General features: G+C 50.4%; 1 protein-coding gene across 3 annotated transcripts; it reads right to left on the bottom strand.

Annotated features, from left to right (window-relative positions):
* Positions 1–7560: 7560 nt before the first annotated feature.
* TPRX2 (tetrapeptide repeat homeobox 2) lies at positions 7561–10034 on the bottom strand. Of its 3 annotated transcripts, none has more exons than XM_019014910.3 (3): positions 9998–10034; positions 8987–9156; positions 7561–8480 (listed from the first exon to the last, which is right to left on the bottom strand). In XM_019014910.3, the coding sequence occupies exons 1-3, from the start codon at positions 10020–10022 to the stop codon at positions 7770–7772; spliced, it is 906 nt and encodes a 301-aa protein (XP_018870455.1). In that variant the 5' UTR covers positions 10023–10034; the 3' UTR covers positions 7561–7769. The 3 variants fall into 3 exon arrangements, with proteins under 3 accessions (XP_018870455.1, XP_063558055.1, XP_063558054.1); XM_063701985.1 differs by having other exon boundaries at positions 7561–7876; XM_063701984.1 differs by having other exon boundaries at positions 8987–9061.
* Positions 10035–19121: the final 9087 nt, after the last annotated feature.

Below are 19121 nucleotides of genomic sequence, written 5' to 3'. Positions count from 1 at the left end.
GCTGTTTGGCTTTAGCTTAAATTACACAAGTGGAAAGAAATATGATGTTGCCTCTGTGTCTTTTCCATGTTTTTCTCCCACTCGAATGTGGGATGTCTCTCCCCCATCCCACCTGGAGGTCTCTTGTATGGAAGGAACCAGCTGGTCTAGGTGGCTCCTGGGACACCCCAGGTCCAAGCTCTGGCTGGCCGCTCCCTGGGCTGGAACAGTGATGTATTGTTGCCCCCTGATGGCCACGGAGCACCACAACAGGTATGTGGAAGCCGAGGACTCTCCCAGTTCTGGGGGTGCCCCTGAATGAACCCCATCTCTGATCTGACCCCACTGTGTCTCTAGAGATACAACTGCATCTCGAAGTAGCAACAATAAAAACCCACAATATCCTTAAGTTATTTCCTGTCAGGCATTTTCTTTAGAAGAATTTCAGGGAAGCAGTCTGAGGTTTTTTGTTGTTTTGGGGGGATATTCTTGAGATGGAGTCTTGCTCTGTCGTCCAAGCTGGAGTGTAGTGGCACGATCTCAGCTCATTGCAACCTCCGCCTCCCAGATTCAAGCGATCCTCCTGCCTCAGCCTCCTGAGTAACTGGGACTACAGGCGCCAGCCACCATGCCAGGCTAATTTTTGTATTTTTAGTAGAGACGGGTTTTCACCATGTTGGCCAGGCTGGTCTCAAACCCCTGACCTTAAGTGATCCGCCCTCCTCGGCCTCCGAAAGTGTTGTGAATACAGGCGTGAGCCACTGCACCCGGCAGAAACAGTCTGTTAAAATGGGAGTTTGGAAAAAAAATTTTTTTGAGACAGGGTCTTGCTGTGTCATCCAGTCTGGAGTGCAGTGCTACCACCACGGCTCACTGCAGCTTCCACCTCCCAGGCTCAAGTGATCCTCCTGCCTCAGCCTTCCAAGTAGCTGAGACCACAGGTAGTGCCACCACACCTGGCCAAATTTTTAATTTTTTGTAGAGACGGGGTCTTACTATGTTGCCCAGGCCAGTCTCGAACTTCTGGGTTCAGTCCATCCTTCCACCTCGGCTTCCCGAGATTAGAAAGCATGAGTCACCTCCTTACCTGGCCTTGAAAACCCTCTTTTTTTTTTTAGACAGAATTTCTGTCACCCAGGCTGGAGTGAAGTGGCACAATCTCGGCTCACTGCAACCTCCACCTCCCGGGTTCACGCCATTCTCCTCCCTCAGCCTCCCAAGTAGCTGGGACTACAGGCGCCCGCCACCATGCCTGGCTAATTTTTTGCATTTTTAGTAGAGATGGGGTTTCACCGTGTTAGCCAGGATGGTCTCGATCTCCCGACCTCGTAATCCACCCACCTAGGCCTCCCAAAGTGCTGGGATTACAGGCGTGAACCACCATGCCCAGCCGAAAACCCTTTTTAACTAATGAATTTACTGGAGGCTACTATATTTATTTGGTATAAAAATAATGACCACTCACAGGCTGGGCGCAGTAGCTCATGCCTGTAATCCCAGCACTTTGGGAGCCGAAGCAGGCAGATAACCTGAGGTCGGGAGTTGGAGACCAGCCTGACCAACATGGAGAAACCCCGTCTCTACTGAAAATACAAAAATTAGCTGGGCATGGTGGCTCATGCCTGTAATCTCAGCTACTCGAGAGGCTGAGGCAGGAGAATCACTTGAATCGGGAGGCGGAGGTTGCGGTGAGCCAAGATCAAGCCACTGCACTCCAGCCTGGGCAACAAGAGCAAAACTCCATCTCAAAAATAAATAAATAAATAATAAAATAATGACCATTCACATCTTTCTCTTTATGGCATTTGATTTTATCTAGGTGGATTTCTGTGAAAGGGACAATCAGATAAGGCAATTTTGAGTTTTCTTTTACTAAAATAGTTTTGTTTGTTTGTTTGTTTGTTTGTTTGTTTGTTTTTGAGACAGTCTCGCTCTGTCACCCAGGCTGGAGCGCAGTGGCGCAGTCTTGGCTCACTGCAGCCTCCACCTCCCCAGTTCAAGTGATTCTCATGCCTCAGCCTCCTGAGTAGCTGGGATTACAGGCACCCGCCATCACGCCCTGCTAATTTTTTTATTTTTAGTAGAGAGGGGGTTTCATCATGTTGGCCAGGCTGGTCTCAAACTCCTGAACTTAGGTGATCCGCCCACCTTGGCCTCCCAAAGTGCTGGGATGACAGGCATGAGCCACCACAGCTGGCTTTGGTGTCTTCTTAATAATGACAGTTAGGCATCAACTCCCAGGAGTTTGTCTACTCCACGGCAGGGATTTGACTGAGAACAGCAGTACTCAAGCTTTGCACACTGGAATTGCCTCAGAGCTTTAAAACATACTGGTGCCCCACCCCACAAACCCCACTTTTTTTTTTTTTTTTTTAAGAGATGGGGCAGGCCAGGTGCCGTGGCTCAAACCTGTAATCCCAATGCTTTAGGAAGCTAGATGGGAGGATCGCTTGAGCCCAGGAGTTCGAGACCAACCCAGGCAACATAGCAAGACCCCATCTCTACAGGAAACAAATTAAAAATTAGCCTGGCTTGGTGGCACATGGCTGTAGGCACAGCCACTAGGGAGGCTGGGATGAGAAGACTGCTTGAGCCTAAGAGTTCAGGGTTGCAGTGAGCTATGATCACACCACTGTACACCAGCCTGGGTGACAGAGTGAGACCCCATCTCAAAAAAAGAAAAAAAGAAATCAGGCCAGGTGCGGTGGCTCACGCCTGTAATCCCAGTACTTTGGGAGGCCGAGGCAGGCAAATCACCTGAGGTCAGGTGAGGTCAGGAGTTCGAGACCAGTCTGGCCAACATGGTGAAACCCTGCTCTACTAAAATTACAAAAAAAAAATTAGCTGGGTGTGGTGGCAGGGGCCTGTAATCCAAGCTACTCGGGAGGCTGAGGCAGGAGAATCACTTCAACCCAGGAGGTGGAGGCTGCAGTGAGCCTAGACCGTGCCATTGCACTCCAGCCTGGGCAAAAAGAGCAAAACTCCATCTCGAAAAAAAAAAGAAAATCAGAAACTAGATCCAGAGACCTAGGATGAAGCAGGGTGTTAAAGCAAGAGGTTCTGGCCTGGCGCAGTGTCTCACACACTTTGTAATCCCAGCACTTTGAGAGGCTGAGGCAGGAGGATCACATGAGGTCAGGAGTTCAAAACCAGCCTGGAAAACATGGTGAAACCCTGTCTCTACAAAATATACAAAAATGCCAGGCGTGGTGGCTTATGCCTGTAATCCCAGCACTTTGGGAGGCCAAGCAGGTGGACCATGAGGTCAGGAGATCGTGACCATCCTGGCTAACACGGTGAAACGCCGTCTCTACTAAAAATACAAAAAATTAGCGGGCGTGGTGGCGGGCGCCTGTAGTCCCAGCTACTAGGGAGGCTGAGACAGGAGAATGGCGTGAACCCGGGAGGTGGAGGTTGCAGTGAGCCGAGATTGTGCCACTTCACTCCAGCCTGGGTGACAGAGCGAGACTCCATCTCAAAAAATAAAAATAAAAATAAAAAAATTAGCTGGGTTTGGTGGTGGCAGGCGCCTGTAGTCCCAGCTACTCAGGAGGCTGAAGCAGGGGAATCGCTTGAATCCGGGAGGCAGAGGTTGCAGTGAGCCAAGATCGCGCCACTGCACTCCAGCCTGGGAGACAGAGTGAGACTCCCTCTAAAAAAAAAAAAAAAATTGGCCCTTTTCCCCCTCTCTCCGATCCTTACAAGACAATGACATTTCTACCTGCACTGCCTCCATCTCCATCCCGGAGCATGCAGGGCAGTATTAGCTTGAACTTGACCCATTTGTCGAAGGTACAATGAACTGTTCTCATACGTACCCTGAATCCTTTCTTGTTATGCTTTTTGGCTACGGGCAGGAAAACAAGAGAAATTCTTGCTCTTGCCAAGACAGACATGGGGAATTTCGAAGGCCCGCCTTCTGAACGTCACCTCGTCCCCTCTTCCTTGGCCCAGTGAGAAGTCCAGATGCTTCCCTTGCAGATGCCCAGAACACAGCCTGGGATGATGAGGAGAGGCGGGAGAGCTTCCTAGGAGATGGTAAAATTCCCTTGGAATTTTCAGTTTCCAAAGGGAGTGAAGGGGGCTGCTTGCTTGGGTGAAAAAGGAGGGAAATTGAATGGAGAAGATATAGCCGGGGGCAGTGGCTCCTGCCTGTGGTCCCAGCACTTTGGGAGACATGGGCTGGAGGATTGCCTGAGCTCAGGAGTTCGAGACCAGCTTCAGCAACATGGAGAAACCCTGTCTTTATCAAAAAAAAAAAAAAAATAGCCAGGCACAGTGGCATGCACCTGTAGTCCCAGCTACTCAGGAGGCTGAGGTGGGAAAGTTGCTTGAACCTGGGAGGCGGAGGTTGCAGTGAACCGAGATCACACCACTGCACTCCAGCCTGGGTGACAGAGCAAAACCCTGTCTCCAAAAAAAAAAAAAAAGAATTGAGGCCAGGAGCAGTGGCTCATGCCTGTAATCCCAACACTTTGGGAGGCTGAGGTGGGTGGATCATCTGAGGTCAGGAGTTCAAGACCAGCCTGGCCAACATGGTAAAACCCCATCTCTACTAAAAATACAAAAATTAGCTGGGCGTGGTGGCTAGCCCCTATAATCCCAGCTACTAGGGAGGGTGAGGCAGGAAAATAGCCTGAACCTGGGAGGTGGAGGTTGCAGTGAGCCGAGATTGCATCACTGCAGTCCAGCCTGGGCAACAGAGCGAGACCCTGTCTCCAAAAACAAGAAGAATTGAGGAGATTAAAAAGAGAGGAATTCTGTTCTACTTAATCCATTCACTTTCTGTTCAGCTAATCACGGCACGTGCAAACTCCATCTTCATTCATTAACAAACTAATCCGTGGCCCGGCCTGGTGACTCATGCCTGTAATCCCAGCACTTTGGGAGGCCGAGGCAGGTGGATCACCTGAGGTCAGGAGTTCCAGACCAGCCTGGCAAACATAGTGAAACCCCATCTCTACTAAAAATATAAAAATTAGCCGGGCGTGGTGGCGGGCACCTGTAATCCCAGCTCCTCAGGAGGCTGGGGCAGGAGAATCGCTTGAACCGGGGAGGCAGAGGTTGCAGTGAGCTGACATCATGTCACTGAACTCCAGCCTGGGTGACAGAGTGAAATCCTGTATCCAAAAAAAAAGAAAATTGAGGAGATGAAAAAGAGAGGAATTCTGTTCTACTTAATCCATTCACTTTCTATTCAGCTAATCAGGGCACATGCAAATTCCACCTTCATTAATAAACTAATCCATTTTCCATTCACTGATATGCCTGCAGGGCCCTGGAGCACCACCGTCCCTCCCCTAGGCCCAGGATGTGATTCTGAATCTGCAGTCAGACTGGACCACCTCTCCCCCATGCCCCCAGAATGTCCACAGGGGCTCCCTCACCTACAATAGATGGATTAGATTCCTCCCTACTCTTCCCACACTGTCAGAGTCTGACTGGTGTGAAGTTCCGGTGTTTTTGTGTGTATTTTACTACCAGGGTCGGCTAGATAAGGAGGAGCTTTCATTACATCCTGGAAGTCTGTCCCCCGCACACACGCACAGCCGTCCTCCCTTCCCCCAACATCTGATCTAATTCTCTCTCTGCTTTGCTGAGGCTGGCCTTGCCTAAGAGGATTAGAGCATTTGCTAAACCGGACCAGGACAGGCAGGGTCAGAGAACCCGCTGTGGGGAGACCCAGGGCCAGGACGGCCACTAGGGGGCGGCAGAGGAAGCGAGACGCGGAGAGGCGTGTGGAGTGCTGAGGAGGAGGCCCTCGTCGGCTTAGCAGGAATCGATGTCCACAAAGTAACCATGAACTTTTATTCATTTTTAAATTTACAATGTCCAGCTAAGTTATGAGAATTCAAAAGAATTGAACTAGGTTCCCGGAAACAAAATAAACAGATCAACTGAATCCTATGTGCAAGACAAACATATTTTTTAAAAATAAGAAATTTAAAATACCATGTAAAATATCGGACAATAATAAAAATGAAGTACAAGAAATAAATCTACAGAAAGATGCATGCAAGAGCTCTGTGATTAAATAATAACATTTCAGCCAGGCGCGGTGGCTCGCTCCTGTAATCTCAGCACTTTGGGAGGCCGACGGGGGTGGATCACCTGAGGTCAGGAGTTCAAGACCAGCCTGGCCAACATGGTGAAACCCCATCTCTACTAAAAATACAAAAATTAGCCGGGCGTGGTGGTGTGCGACTGTAATCCCAGTAAGCCCAGCTACTCAGGAGGCCGGGGCAAGATAATCACTTGAACCCGGGAGGTAGAGGTTGCAGTGAGCCAAGATTGCACCACTGCACTCCAGCCTGTGCGACAGAGCGAGACTCTGTCAGAAAAATAATAATAATAATAACAATAACAACATTTCATGAAGAACCTTTGTAAAACACCGATTGAATGAATATAAATAAGTACTAGGTCGACTAGACTTTGTAAAAATTTCAATTTCTCCCAAAAACATTTCTAAATTTCATGTCATTCCAGTTAAAATTCCAACAATTTTCTTGAAGAAACTTGAAAGCTCAAGTCTGGGCAACATGCAGAAACCTTGTCTCTACAAAAAAATACAAAAATTAGCCAGGTGTGGTGGCCCACACCTGTAGTTCCAGCAAGTCAGGAGGCTGAAGTAGGAGAATCACTTGAACCTGGGAGGCGGAGGTTGCAGTGAGCCAAGATGGCACCACTGCACTCCAGCATGGATGACAGAGTGAGACCCTGTCTCAAAAAAAAAAAAAACTTTTATAACAGTTTTTGTCCATCAAGTCTGATTTTTAAATTGGGTTTTTTCTTCTACTGAAGAATGAATCTGCTGATGAATGTTTTGAATGCTATGCACAGTGATCTACTTAACAAAAGCAAGAAGACGAGCCACATAATAGGAGATCCTCACAGAATATTAACTCCCAATGGAGTTTTATTTTAAAACATCGTGGCCGGGTACAGTGGCTCACACCTGTAATCCCAGCACTTTGGGAGGCTGAGGCAGGCGGAACACTTTGAGGTCAGGAGTTCAAGACCAGCCTGGCCAACATGGTGAAACCCCATCTCTACTAAAAATACAACAATTAGCCAGGCACGGTGGTGGGCACCTGTAGTCCCAGCTACGCAGGAGGCTGAGACTCTAGAGAATCACTTGAACCCAGGAAGCAGAGGCTGCAGTGAGCCAAGATCATGCCACTGCACGATAGCCTGGGCGGCAGAGCAAGGCTTTGACTCAAAAAAAAAAAATTATAAACATTTGTAAAGAAATCAACTACAAAAAATGGGCCAAAAAGACCATGAATAGTCACTATTTAATAAAAATGAGAAAATATTCAAAAAAAAACGAAAAATAGTCACTATTTGAAAACGCCTAATACCCATATGAGAATTTCTCAATCTCTCAATCATCAGGGAAATGGATATTACAACCACAACAAAACCACAAGTCACTGGATCGACAAACATTAAAAAGTCTCACAATCCTCAGTGTTGGGGAGGACGTTGACCAGAAGGAGGGCTGGGAAAAGCCCTTTACAAAGCTCTCAAGCGGCATCCACTAATGCCAAACATCCCAGTGAGCAGCGACTCCAGTCTCAGCAGAGAAATGCTCAGGCTCAATTCAAATGACAGGCAGGCACATTCACAGCAGAGCCACCTGTGATGGCTGCACAGTGAAGACAGCAAATGTCCACCTGCAGCAGGGTGGGTAAAGGGTGATGCATTCACTGCAGAAAGTCACCAGCAGTGTAGATCAGCCACTCCAGGCCCACTGGGATCTGAAGAACTTTGCAGGCACAGGCCCCCTATAAATCCAGTAATGACCTGGGGACTGAGTGATTTTTGTCCACGAAGCCATCCTCCTCTTTGTACTGAGACGTCGTGGTGGAGAGTGAGGATTCCTCGAACGGGTCTAGGAGCGGGAGCAGCTTGGTGAAGTCAGGGTATAACTGGGTGTCTGGCGACAAGTTGGAGGCATAGGGGCTCTGAGGCCACAAGGCGCCTGGGGCTGGGGTTGGGAGTGATCCTGAGCCTGGCATCAGGGTTCGGCCTAGGACTGGGTCTGGGATTGGGCCTGGGCCAGAGATGGGGGCTGGTATTGGACCTGGGATCGAGACTGAGAGTGGGCCTGACATTGGGCCTAAATTCGGGGCTGGGCCTGGGACTGGGCCTGGGATCTGGGCTGGGCCTGGGATAGGGGCTGGGATTGGGCCAGGGCCTGGACGCGGGGCAGCCTTGAGGCCCTCCTGTGTTCCACACTCAGGGCCACCCCAGGTCCGGGGGAGGCTGTAGATCTTCGGTTCTGCTACTGGGAGGACTCCCCAGGGGCCCGGCTGAGGGGAGATCCAGGAACCCCTGCCCTGCGGGAACTCAGGACCCCCAGGGAAGGAGGCAGCGGCTGCAGGGACTAGGGGCGCAGCGCGGGCTCCTCGGCCTCTCCGCCCAGGGACGCGCTGGGGCTGCTGCTGGAGCCGCCGCTCCCGAGCTAGTTTGGCGCGGCGATTCTTGAACCACACCTGGGGGGCAGAGGGGACAGGGAGAAGGTGTGAAGGAGGGACTCGCGCGGCCCGGGTGAGCCGCTCGGGGGCGGCGCCGGCCTCAAAACTCTCCCGGTGTTCACCCCCACCCCGCACCCACCATATGAGGGCCCCCGGCTCCCAGGCCTGGAGAAGGGAGGGGAAAGTAGGAGGAGGAGGGTGGGGAGGGAGGGGAGGAGCCGGGTCTGCCGCCCAGGTGCCCGGGGGGCCAGGGAGGGTTCGAGGGGAGGGACCGCGGGTTCTCACGGGTGCCTGAGGTCCGGGCACCGGGAGACCCCGTGGGGGACAGCCTGGGCCGATCATATGGGCGAGTTTGGGCTAGCAGAGTTGGAACAGGACTCAGGATGCAGCCCGGGTCTACACTGGCGGGACTCCTTGCGTGGCAGGGCGGGAGGTGGTCGGGCGAGCCAGGCCCCGGTGAGTGACAGAGGTGGGGAGGCTCCTTGGGGTGACTGGGGCGGGCGGGGTGGGGGTGGGGGTCAGACCTGCAGCTGTTGCTCCCTGAGGCTGAGCATCTCCGCCAGATTCAGTCGCTGGTCGTAGTTCGGGTACTGGTCCTTCTGAAAGTAAAATTCTAGCACTTTCTGCTGGCTTTCAGTGTAGACCGTGCGCTCCTGCCGCTGTCTCCTTGGAGGGTCCAGGGCCAGGGGAGGGCCTGGGGGCGGGAGGGAAACAGGTCACAGAAACCCCCAGGCAGCCCCCAGCCCCCCTAGGGACCCCGTCCCCTGCGCCAGGCCAGGAGCCCAGGCAGTGTGAGCTGGGGCGGCACCGCGGATAGCAGCCTGGTATCCAGACCAGACCTTGCACCTTTCTGGGCCTCAAGGTCCACATCTAGGAAATGGGCGCGATAACAGCTCCTGGGAAGGCAGGCAGCGTAGGCGCCTCACCTCGGAGCAGACGGGGCTGCCTCAGGCCTGCTCAGCCCTCCCCAGCTGCCCCGTCCCCTCCCATCCAAGGGTTATAGGGACCCTGACACTTGCAGGGGAGCCGCCACCTGCCCAGTCCTCTGCTCCACTCAACTGCATGGTTTAATTTCTTTCCTTCTTTCTTTTTCTTGGAGGGGATCTCGCTCTGTCACCCAGGCTGGAGTGCAGTGATGTGATCACGGCTCAAGGCAGCCTCCACTTCCTGGGCTCAAGGAACCCCCCGCCTTAGTCTCCCGAGTAGCTGGGACCACAGGTGTGCACCACCACCCCTGGGTAATTTTTGTATTTTTGCTAAAGACGGGTCTCCACTATGTTGGCTCGGCTGGTTTCAGAGTCCCGGGCTCAAGTGATCCTCCCACCTTGGCTTCCCAAAGAGCTGGGATCACAGGCGTGAGACTCTGCGCCCAGCTGCATGATTTTTCATTTCCCAGACACCACTAAGTTCTCCCCCGTCTGCAGGACAGGAAGCCGCCAGCACAGGCCCAGCCCTTCTCTGGCTGCCCAGATTTGCACTCTGCAGCCTCAGCCATAGGATCAGCCCAGACCCCTCACACCTCTGTCCCCGCTCACCTTGGAGATGACCAGGGTCTTGCATCCTGAGTCCTGATCTGTTCCCAAACACAAGTGTGTACTGACAATGGCTTGGCTCTTAAATCACTTCTCTGCTGTGCCCACCCTGGCCCACCCTGCCAGGACCCTCCGTTTCCCACCCTGCCCTGCAGTCCCGCCCCCTGGAGGAGTTGAATGATGGATTAATCCTTCATCACTGATCAGGTACTGCCTGCCAAGCTGTGCTAGGAGCTGGGGAACCTCAGTGGACAACACAGCCTTGGTTTCACCCTCATGGGCCCTAGCCCAGGCAAGGTGGTATTCCACATGGGATCGGGGGAGTCAACATCATGACCTGTGGTTGGGGTCCCCATCTCAGGAGAGGCACCGCCAGCCAGCCCCCAGGAGTCATCCTTATTCCTTCCCAGGGCTGGGGCCCCACATGATCAATGCCAGCGAGTCTACCCACTCCTCCCAGCTCCTGGGCTGCCCGCCTTGTCCAGTCACCATCCCTCTCTCCTGGATGACCCCACAGCCTCCTCTTTGGTCCTTTGAGGCCACTCTGGCCCCTACTATTCATTCTTGAAGTTTCCTGCTCCCCCAACCAGGAGGGGACACAGGTCTGATGGACATTTCCATGGACTGCTGCTGATGTATGCAGGGGACCCATTACCTTGGTTCACACAAGTCAGGTCCCTCAGAGATGCATCTGCTGTGTCAGACCCCTGGCTGCCCTCATCTCATAGCAGGACCCACATGGGTTCAGGGGTCAAGGAGATTGACAAGGCTCATGATCCAGGGAGCTAAAAATGACTCATGCAAGGCCGGGCGCGGTGACTCACGCCTGTAATCCTAGCACTTTGGGAGGCCGAGGCAGACAGATCGCCTGAGGTCAGGAGTTCGAGACCAGCCTGGCTAACATGGCAGAACCCCGTCTCTACTAAAACTACAAAAAGAATAGCTGGGCCTGGTGGCAGGCACCTGTAATCCCAGCTACTTGGGAGGTTGAGACAAGAGAATCACTTGAACCTGAGAGGCAGAGGTTGCAGTGCAGCCCAGGTGACAGAGGGAGACTCCGGCCCCCTCCCAAAAAAAAAAGAAAAAGAAATGACTCATGCAATCAATTTCAAAATTCAATAAAACGTAGACATTGTTACCACGGGCCTCGCTCATTGTTTTCACCTGCTACTTAGAGTTCTATTGTAGAAAGCAGCATCCCCAGCAATGATTCCTCATCGTACACATTGTCCGGCTTCATCTACAGGACATGCTGGGAACACAGTAGTGACCACAGAGATTTTGCACTGTGGCTATTTATTTGGCCAATAAAGACATAAGCAGATGAACAAGCTCACTGGTACTATTTTGTGAAGATAGACATTTAAATACAAGAAAGTTCTGCCGGGCGCAGTGGCTCACGCTTGTAATCCCAGCACTTTGGAAGGCCGAGGTGGGTGGATCACCTGAGGTCGGGAGTTCGAGACCAGCCTGACCAACATAGACAAACCCCATCTCTACTAAATATACAAAATTAGCTGGGCATGGTGGCACATGCCTGTAATCCCAGCTACTCGGGAGGCTGAGGCAGGAGAATTGCTTGAAGCCAGGAGGTGGAGGTTGTGATGAGCCAAGATCGTGCCATTGCACCCCAGCCTGGGCAACAATAGTGAAACTCTGTCTCAAAATAAATAAATAAATAAATATAAACTAAAACAAAACAAATAGTGGCTGGGCATGGTGGCTCATGCATGTAATCCCAGGGCTTTGGGAGTCAAGGGGGGAAGATCACTTGAGGCCAGGAGTTCGAGACCAGCCTGGGCAACATAGCGAGACCTTATCGCTACAAAATATATTAAAAAAAAGAAAAAAAAAACTAGCCAGGTGTGGTGGTATGCAACTGTAGTCCCAGCTACTAGGGCTGCTGAGGGGGGTGGATCGCTTGAGCCCAGGAATTCGAGGCTGCAGTGAGCCATGATCAAACCACTGCACTCCAGCCTGGGCGACAGAGTAGAGACCCTGTCTTGGAAATAGATAAATAAATAAATTATAAAACAAATAGATGGTATGTTTACAAGTTCCCTGCACTCTCTTAAAAGGTTGCTTAGTATCTCATTGTGGCATTCTTCCATCATTGTATCTATATTCTGCTTCCTTTCTGGAAACATTTTACCATAATTGCACATTTTGTTCGGCTTTTAGGTGGCTGGGAACACATTATTCACCAAAGCAGATGATGGCCCTGCTGTCAACAGGAATGATCTTACAGTTTTCTTGGTCTATAAGATGTGAGTAGATGGTCCCCCTCTCTATAATTTCTAAAATAAATTAAATGTAAAACTTTGCATATTCGAGGCCAGGCATGGTGGCTCGTGATTGTAATCCCAGCACTTTGGGAGACTGAGGCGGGCGGATCAAGAGGTCAGGAGTTTGAGACCAGCCTGGCCAACATAGTGAAACCCCATCTCTACAAAAAAATACAAAAAATTAGCTGGGCGTGGTGGCGGGCGCCTGTAACCCCAGCTACTTGGGAGGCAGAGGCAGGAGAGTTGCTTGAACCCAGGAGGCAGAGCTTGCAGTGAGTGGAGATCACAGCATTGCACTCCAGCCCAGGCGACAATTCGAGACTCTGTGAAAAAAAAAAAAAAACTTTGTGTATTCGATTGGCAAAGATTAAGACGAGAGACTCTAGCTGGGCTTCGTAGGTGAAGGGGTAGGGAATCTGATTATTTCCCCAGAAATGGTTTTGGAGCATAGGTTGTTGTTTGTTTTTGTTTTTGTTTTTGTTTTGTATTTTTGGTTTTGAGACAGGGTCCTGCTCTGTTGCCCAGACTGGAGTACAGTGGCAACAGGTCAAGGTCCCTGCAGCCTTGACCTCATGGGCTCAAGCAATCCTCCCACCTCAGCCTCCCAAGTTGCTGGGACTACAGGCACCCACCACCATGCCTGGCTAATTTCTTTTATTTTTTGTAGAGACAGGGTTTTGCTCTGTTGCCCAGCCTGATCTCCAGCTCCCGGGCTCAGGCGATCCTCCTGCCTCAACCTCCCAAATTGCTGGGATTGTAAGTGTGAACCACCATGCCCAGGTGGTTGGTTTTTAAGACTGACTTGGTGAAACCTGTCAATGTTGATCAGCTGAAGACCATCAGAGGGACACCAGTAGTCAAGCAAAGTTGGGTTTATTGTCGTGTTGCAAGAAGGAGGAACACAAAGGGAACCTTTGGGGCCTCTCAGTAAGAAGGTGTTTGAAAGGATGTTTTAGATTGATGTGAAAGGAATTGTGGCTTTTGCCCTTGCTTTTTTTTGAGACTGTGTCTGGCTCTGTTGCCGGCGCGATCTTGGCTCATTGCAGACTCTGCCTCCCGGATTCAAGCGATTCTCCTGCCTCAGCCTCCCGAGTAGCTGGGATTACAGGCGCCCACCACCACACCGAGCTAATTTTTGTATTTTTAGTAGAGATGGGGTTTTGCCATATTGACTAGGCTGGTTTCAAACTCCTGACCTCAAGTGATCCACCCACCTTGGCCTCCCAAGGTGCTGGGATTACAGGCATGAGCCACCGCGCCCGGCTGCCCTTGCTTTTAATGGCAAATGTTATAGGATTTGAGCTGGTTTGATAATTTTGGAAAGGATTCAAAACAGAGTGACTTTTATACCTAAAAGAATGCAAACCAAAAAAAATGTTTAAAAACAGGAAAAAAAAAAGAATTTAAATCAGGGAAGTGAACAAATATTTGTGCACTAATGTTCATAGCAGCATCTTTTACGATAGCCAAAAGGCTGAAACAACCCAAATGTCTATCAAATGAATGAACAAAATGTGGTCTATCCATGCAATGGAATATTCTTCAGCCTGAAGAAAGAAGTTCTGGTACAGGCTACAACCTCCATGAACCTAGAGAGTATTTATGCTAAATGAAATAAGCCAGGACAAATATTGTATGAGTCCACTCCCAAGACATATCTAACATAGACAAATTCATAGAGACAGAAAATAAGTTAGCAGTTCCCAAGGGCTGGGGATGGGGAGAATGAGGAGTTCAATATTTGATAGGTACAAAGTTTCAGTTTGGGGCCGGGTGCCCTGGCTCACGCCTGTAATCCCAGCACTTTGGGAAGCTGAGGCGAGTGGATTGCTTGCCCAGGAGTTCCAGACCAACCTGGGCAACATGGTGAAACTCCGTCTCTACTAAAAATACAAAAATTAGCCAGGCGTGGTGGCGGGCACCCGTAATCCCAGCTACTCGGGAGGCTGAGGCAGAAGGATCACTTGAGCCCGGGAGGTAGAGGTTGCAGTGAGCCAAGGTAGCACCACTGCACTCCAGCCTGGGCGACAGAGCGAGATCCTGTCTCTAAAAACATAAAAGTAAATAAATAAAGGTTAGGATGGTAAATTGTATGTTATGCCTATTTTACTGCAGTTTTAACAAATAAGAAAAGTGGTTTTGCTCTGGGTTCGATGCTGTCGGGGAAAGAGGGTCACTCTGATTCTCTTACCTTGAAGGTGAGGAGGATGAGGAGCGCCCAGAACTAGGGTTTTTGTCTAGAAACAGCATCACTTGTATTCGACAGAATAGGAGGACACGGATCTCTTTTGTGGTTTGAACAACATGTTTTTGTGGTTTGAACTCTCTGGGTTCAGACATGATTACAGAGAGCTCAGGGCAACACAAAGAATAACCTTGTCCGTTTGTCCTTGTTTCTTTGTTTAAATCCAGTTCTTGCACCATCATTGTGTTTTATGAAATCCTCTCTTTTTTTAATAATGTTTATTTGTTTACTTATTTATTTATTTATTGAGATGGAGTTTCACTCTTGTCACCCAGGCTGGAGTCCAATGGTGCGATCTTGGCTCACTGCAACCTCTGTCTCCTGGGTTCAAGCGATTCTCCTGCCTCAGCCTCCCAAGTAGCTGGGATTACACGCGCCCGCCACCACGCCCGGCTAATTTTTGTATTTTTAGTAGAGATGGGGTTTCGCCATGTTGGCCAGGCTGGTCTCGAACTCCCAGCCTCAGGTGATCCGCACGCCTCAGCCTCCCAACGTACTGGGATTACAGGCATGAGCCACCACACCCGGCCTGAAGTCCCTTCTATCCGAAGAGAGAGCATGGAGGCCTGGCTGTGAGTGCAAGGCCAGCCCCTGGCCATTGGGGGCTGCTTTTCTCTTTCTGATATTTCACCAACTCCCTTGTACTGAACATTCTGGGCACAGTGTCTCAGAGCAGCTGGGAAGCCCTGGAGGTCCTCATCATTATCAGCTGTCTGACCTTGGGCAAAAGCCTTCCTCCCTCCAGGATCAGTTTCCCCACCTATACAATGGGCCTGGGTGGATTCAGGCATCTCTTATCATGACATCTGCTCAGGAGGGGACCTGGAACAGAGAACCCTCCCTAATCCCTCCCCTGGCTCCCCTGGTTTGGAGAATCCTCCCCAGTCCCTGCAAGTTTGTCCCCAGGGCAATGTCACTAGTGGCCCTGCCTCACCTCACCTCCTCCCTGCAAGAGATACTGATCAAACGTTATTACCTTGAAAACCAGCCTCCTCCCCAGCCCCCACCAATGCACCAAGTTTAAGCCAGCAATCTTCTTTTTTAATTTTTTGTTTTCTGCTTCTTGGTTTTTTGAGACAGAGTCTCCCTCTCTTGCCCAGGCTGGAGTGCAGTGGCGCAATCTCAGCTCACTGCAACTTCCGCCTCCTGAGTTCAAGCCATTCTCCTGCCTTAGCCTCCCAAGTACCTGGGATTACAGGCGGCCACCACCATGCCTGGCAAATTTTTGTATTTTTAGTAGAGATAGGGTTTCGCCACATTGGCCAGGCTGGTCTCAAACTCCTGACCTCAGGTGATCTGCCCACCTCAGCCTCCCAAAGTGCTGGGGTTACAGGAATGAGCCACCGCGCCCAGCCATAAGCCAGCAATTTTCAAGGTCTAGTTGGCATTAGAATCCCCTGAAGAGCTCCTTAAAACCCAGATCCCTGGGTCTCACCCCTAGAGTTTCAGTTTCTGATTAGCAGGTGATGCTGACGCCACTGAGAAGCAGCAGGAACCACACTTTGAGAATGGCTATGGTCACCTCAGCGGCAAGCCTTGCTATCCACCTCAGCCCCACACCTGGCCTCTGTCTCAGAGCTTGCCTTGTTTAGGGACAGGAAAAGGCCGGCAAGCCAGAGCAGGAAGGATGGAGACTTGAGCCAGGGCCGGATGGCATCAGACCTTGGAGGAGCTCAAATGTTATTCCCAGAAAACAGAAAATAAGAGAGAGGTGCAGAAGTAGGAAGACATCACGAGCTTGGGAAGCCGGGCGTCACGGGGGGGCGCAGCGGGGAGAAGAAAAAAAAAATAGGAAGACAGATACAAGAAATAGAGGCCAGTCACGGTAGCTAACGCCTGTAATCCCAACACTTTGGGAGGCCAAGGCAGGCAGATCACAAGGTCAGGAGTTTGAGACCAGCCCGGCCAACATGGTGAAACCCCATCTCTACTAAAAATACAAAAATTAGTCTGGCGTGGGTAGCAGGTGCCTGTAATCTCAGCTACTCGGGAGGCTGAGGCAGGAGAATCACTTGAACGTGGGAGGCGGAGGTTGCAGTGAGCTGAGATCGTGCCATTGCATTCCAGCCTAAATGACAGAATGAGACTCTATTAAAAAAAAGAAAGAAAGAAAGAGAGAGAGAAAGGAAGGATGGAAGGAAGGAAGGAAGGAAGGGAGAGAGAGAAAGAAAGTAAAAGAAAGAGAGAGAGAAAGAAAGAGAAGAGAAGAGAAAGAAAAGAAGGGAAAGAAAGGGAGGCCAAGCGCAATGCCTCACACCTGTAATCCCAGCACTTTGGGAGGCCGAGGCAGGGGGTTGTGGGGATCGCTTGAGCCCAGGAGTTTGAGACCAGCCTGGGCAACAAAGTGAGACCCCCATCTCTACCAGAAATACAAAAATTAGCCGGGCGTGGTGGTGCACGCCTATAGTCCCAGCTACTCGGGAGGCTGAGGTGGGAGGACCATTTGAGTGTGGGAGGTCAAGGCTGTAGTAAGCTGTGGTGGCATCACTGCACTCCAGCCAGGGCAATTCAGCAAGAACCTGTCTCAAAAAATTAAAAAAATAAAAATAAAAAGCACAGAAGTTTCTTGAACCATGCTTGAGGAACAAAGTAAAGAGATAAGAAAGTGTAGAAACTGAGCCGGGTGCAGTGGCTCATGCCTGTGATACCAGCACTTTGGGAGGCCGAGGAGGGCAGATCACCTGAGGTCAGGAGTTTGAGACCAGCCTGGCCAACATGGCGAAACCCCGTCTCTACTAAAAATACAAAAATTAGCCGGGTGTGGTGGCACACGCCTGTAATCCCAACTACTCAGGAGGCTGAGGCAGGAGGATCTCTTGAACCCGAGAGGCAGAGGTTGCAGTGAGCCGAGACCACGCCATTGCCCTCCAGCCTGGGTGACAGAGCGAGACTCTGTCTCAAAAAAATAAAAATAAAAATAAACATAATATGAAAGTGTAGAAATTGGAAAACAAGACATAGGCAGTTTTGCTCCCATATGCACAGCAGGCATGAAGGGTGACACACAGGAAGCTGCTGAGAATGGTAGCCCCATGGAAGGGCCGCCATGGGGCTGGGGACAATTTTCATGGCATGCACTGTGAATTCCCCACGGTGCAGGGTTTTTAACGATGCAAAATATAAGTAAAATAGGCCAGGCGCAGTGGCTCATGCCTGTAATCCCAGCACTTTGGGAGGCCAAGGTGGGCGGATCGCTTGAGTTCAGGAGTTTGAGATCAGCCTGGCCAACAAGGCGAAATCCTGTCTGCGCTAAAAATACAAAAATTAGCTACACGTGGTGACGTGCACCTGTAGTCCCAGCTACTTGGGTGGTTGAGGCAGGGGAATCACTTGAACCCAGGAGGCAGAAGTTGTAGTGAGTCCTGATCGTGCCACTGCACTCCAGCCTTGGTAACAGAGTGAGACTCCATCTAAAAAAAAAAAAAGTAATAAAATAAAATAAGGTCTATTCTGTTTTTAGAAAATTGGTTCCTTTCTCTGGTCTCTCTAGACCACATTCCCTTTGTCTTGGGAATGGAGTTTCTTTTTCCCAAATTCGTAGAAAATAGCCGCTTTTTCCTCTGCTGCTCTGGGCCTCAGGTTTTCTCTGGAAAATGTCTCCTTTCTGGCCCACCTATAGGGACACTGAAGTAAAACATTGGTTGAGGAAAATTCGCAAACCAAGTGTAGTGGTGCAGTCACGGCTCATACAGCTTGGTGTTGCTGGGAATATTCTGTTTCTCACTCTGGGTAGTGATTACACAAATGTGTCCTTCCTTCCTTCCTTCCTTCCTTCCTTCCTTCCTTCCTTCCTTCCTTCCTTCCCTCCCTCCCTTTCTCTCTTTCTCTCTGTTTTTTGAGATAAGGTCTCCCTGTGTCACTCAGGTTGGTCTCAAACTCCTGGACTCAAGCAATCCACTCTCCTCAGCCTCCCAAAGTGTTGGGATTACAGGCGTGAGCCACCGCACCCAGCCATGTATGCATTTCTGTTAGTACAATACTAGAAGTAGAATTTTGGGGTCACAGAGAAGCCATTTGTTCAAATTTTATAGATAACACTGAACAGATTTCCAAATCGGTTTTACCAGTTTACATTTTCAGTTACTCCATATCCTCACCAAAACTTGGCATGGTCTGTCTTTTTTTGTGTGTGTTTTTGTTGTTGTTGTTGTTGTTTGTTTGTTTGTTTTTGCCAGGGGTTGGGGGCGGGGAGGGGGACAGAGTCTTGCTCTGTCACCTAGGCAGGAGTGCAGTGGTGCAGTCTCGTCTCACTGCAACCTCCGCCTCCCAGGTTCAAGCAATTCTCCCACCTCAGCCCTCCAAGTAGCTGGGATTATTACAGGTGCCCGCCACCGTGCCTGGCTAATTTTTGTATTTTTAGTAGAGACGGGTTTTCACCATGTTGGCCAAGCTGGTCTCAAACTCCTGGCCTCAAGTGATCTGCCCGCCTCAGCCGCCCAGAGTGCTGGGATTACAGGCGTGAGCCACCGTGCCTGGCCAGACTGTTGAGTGTTTATTCACCATTTATATGTCTTCTCGTAGCACTATCAATTCAAGTCCTTTGCCCATTTTTAAATCAGGGTTTTTTGTTTTTTTGTTTTTTTTACTGTTGAGTTTT

This window comes from Gorilla gorilla, chromosome 20 (assembly GCF_029281585.2).
Source record: "Gorilla gorilla gorilla isolate KB3781 chromosome 20, NHGRI_mGorGor1-v2.1_pri, whole genome shotgun sequence".
Lineage (NCBI taxonomy): Eukaryota > Metazoa > Chordata > Mammalia > Primates > Hominidae > Gorilla > Gorilla gorilla.
The sequence above is the reverse complement of the archived record's forward strand: the minus strand, read 5'-3'. Positions and strand labels throughout refer to the sequence as shown.

Bases quoted from the DNA above. Each gene is read 5' to 3' on its own strand.
- TPRX2 (XM_019014910.3), bottom strand. From the start codon at position 10,022: ATGCAAGACCCTGGTCATCTCCAAG. The intron at 9,157-9,997 runs GTGAGCGGGGAC...TCCCGCCCCCAG, and splicing joins AGACCCTGGTCATCTCCAAG to GCCCTCCCCTGGCCCTGGAC. The intron at 8,481-8,986 runs GTCTGACCCCCA...TCTGCCCCCCAG, and splicing joins TCAGGGAGCAACAGCTGCAG to GTGTGGTTCAAGAATCGCCG.